The 2,223-nt window shown below is 36.2% G+C and overlaps 1 protein-coding gene across 1 annotated transcript in view; it reads left to right on the top strand.

Moving 5' to 3' along the window:
* The window catches only part of LOC109861016 (odorant receptor 13a-like), a 3,328-nt gene extending 2,872 nt beyond the window's left edge, over positions 1 to 456 (top strand). The window contains exon 4 of the mRNA XM_020440490.1: positions 116 to 456. Coding sequence (XP_020296079.1) covers positions 116 to 456 — 341 coding nt within the window. The remainder of the gene's footprint in view (positions 1 to 115) is intronic.
* Positions 457 to 2,223: the final 1,767 nt, after the last annotated feature.

The raw sequence follows: 2,223 nt of genomic DNA, 5'->3' as shown, positions 1-2,223 counted from the left end.
AATATATTATTAGTTTAAGCTAATAATATATTATTAAACTAATAATATATAGTTTATATATTATTAGTTTAAACTAATTATATATTATTAGTTTGAAAGTAATTTTTTTTTTCAGGATTTCAGTTTATCTTAGCGTTAAATGCCAGCAACGTTGTTATGATGGGAAAAAGTTTCATGGTGCTGTGCACAATGCTGACGCAATTGACGGTGTACAGCTTTGTCGGTGATCACTTGAAATCTCAGATGGAAGAGATCGGGCCGTTTGTCTACCAAAGCGTTTGGTACGATCTTCCCGCGAAACTAACGAGAAACTTACCGTTCATCATTATGCGAACACAATCACCCGTCAAGTTGCAAGCTGGAAATTTTATCGTGGTAAATCTGGCCACTTACATGAGCATCCTGAAAACATCTATCTCGTATCTGTCTGTGTTGCGCGTAATGGTAGAAACGTAAGAAACGTAAGAAACGTAAGAAACGTCACATTATATATACTCGGTTTTAGATTTCTCCAAATCTATTATATAGAAACGATATATACAGATTTTATTCTAATGTTATTTTAATAAAAATCACTGAGTACGTTTCTCACATGTGTGTTTGTTTGTGCCAAATCAAAGTAGTAGTGTTTGTTAAACACGCAATAGTAAAACATTATGTGTAATATGTACATTATATATATATATGTATAAACAGAGCGTAACGTCTTAAACTAATTAAAAATCAAAATCTTCAAACTTTTCTCACCTTTACTTAAAAACACAATCGATCATCGCTTAACGTTGTTGCTATTTGACACTTGAAATCACACATCGGTTTCTCTCGAACAAAATTGCGCAAATAATAATTGCACTTCTGCGTAAGGATTTGCGCTGTAATTACGACGGACTATGTTCGGATTTTACGCCCGCATCGTATTTTTATTGTCGCAACAAATTACACGCTCTTCGTCACACTCCGCTCTAAGCTTCTTTTCTATCGCTCCGCTCTGATGATATTCGCGACGAGATGAAAGGTATAACAAGTGTCTCTTTTTTTTTTTACGTAGGGAAGAAAAAGTTTCGGACAGCGAAGAAAGAACTTGCTCTGGACCTAATGAATTTTTTGTTACATCAAAACGTTTTGTTGGTTGAACTAAAAAATTCAGTAAGCTCCCATCGAGTTCCCTCCTCCGCTGTTCCCTCAACGTTAGTAAATAATCTTCTTTTTGCTATTCCACTTCTTTTCCCGTGCGTTTATCTTACCGCCGTGCGGCGAGCCTACGCGTATCAGCCTAATAAAATATGACTGCTCTATTTGGGGACGTGTCGTCGCGGTTGATAGCTCGCAATAACGTCTCGTAATTCACAATTCCTTGAAATTGACGTCGAATTTGCGAAATTGAACGCGCCCAAACAACTCTTGAACAGAGCAATTTCGATTTATTCGGTTCACTCGTGCGTGCGGTTTGCGCGCACAGTTCTGCTATAATGTCACACGATCTTTGGAACGATGACATCGCGTCTGTATTTTTTATCCAGAAAACGTGCATGCAAATTCTCGGTGTGTGGCCGCTCGGTAAGATGACGATAATCGCGATGATGCACTTTGGCTTAACATTGACGCTACAGGTACGTTAACAGCCGGGAAAAGGAAAGTTGTGTGTGCAAGTATGTGTCAAATCAGAGAACATGTAAGTACGCGCGTGTAAGCGACGCGCGAGAAATTTACAAGTACTACGAACTATAACTAATAGCGCAAAGAAAAGTGTCCAAAGAAAACAAAAATGGAGTTGCTTCAATTAAAGTTGACGTCACGGCCCGAGTCGAAATTTAGCGTCTACATTGAACCTGAAATTTTTGAAAAAAGAAAATTTCGGACATATAGCAGCGTCAAAGTAGCATCTACTTTCTCTCTTACTTCTGCATAAAAAAAGAGGAATTGAGGTTCAATGTAGATGTTAAATTTCGACTCGGGGGGCTGCCACAAAAATAAATAGTTTGTTCAATTGCTTATGCGATTAATTTAATGTCTAGATTCTTAAATCAACTATCTGCTGTGTATAGTGCAATAATATTGATGTTTGCATCAGCAGAATATATTTCAATTAATCTGATACCGTTGATTCAACATTATTTTTTTTTCCGTGTATTTCAAGTCTTTTCTTTTCGTATCATTAAAATATTCAGATATTAAGAACTTTGTTACATATATATATATAACAAAGTTCTTAATATTATATAT

Source organism: Pseudomyrmex gracilis, unplaced genomic scaffold (assembly GCF_002006095.1).
Source record: "Pseudomyrmex gracilis isolate BER0280 unplaced genomic scaffold, ASM200609v1 scaffold_543, whole genome shotgun sequence".
NCBI classification, from domain to species: domain Eukaryota; kingdom Metazoa; phylum Arthropoda; class Insecta; order Hymenoptera; family Formicidae; genus Pseudomyrmex; species Pseudomyrmex gracilis.
This window is presented reverse-complemented; position numbering and strand designations above follow the sequence as displayed.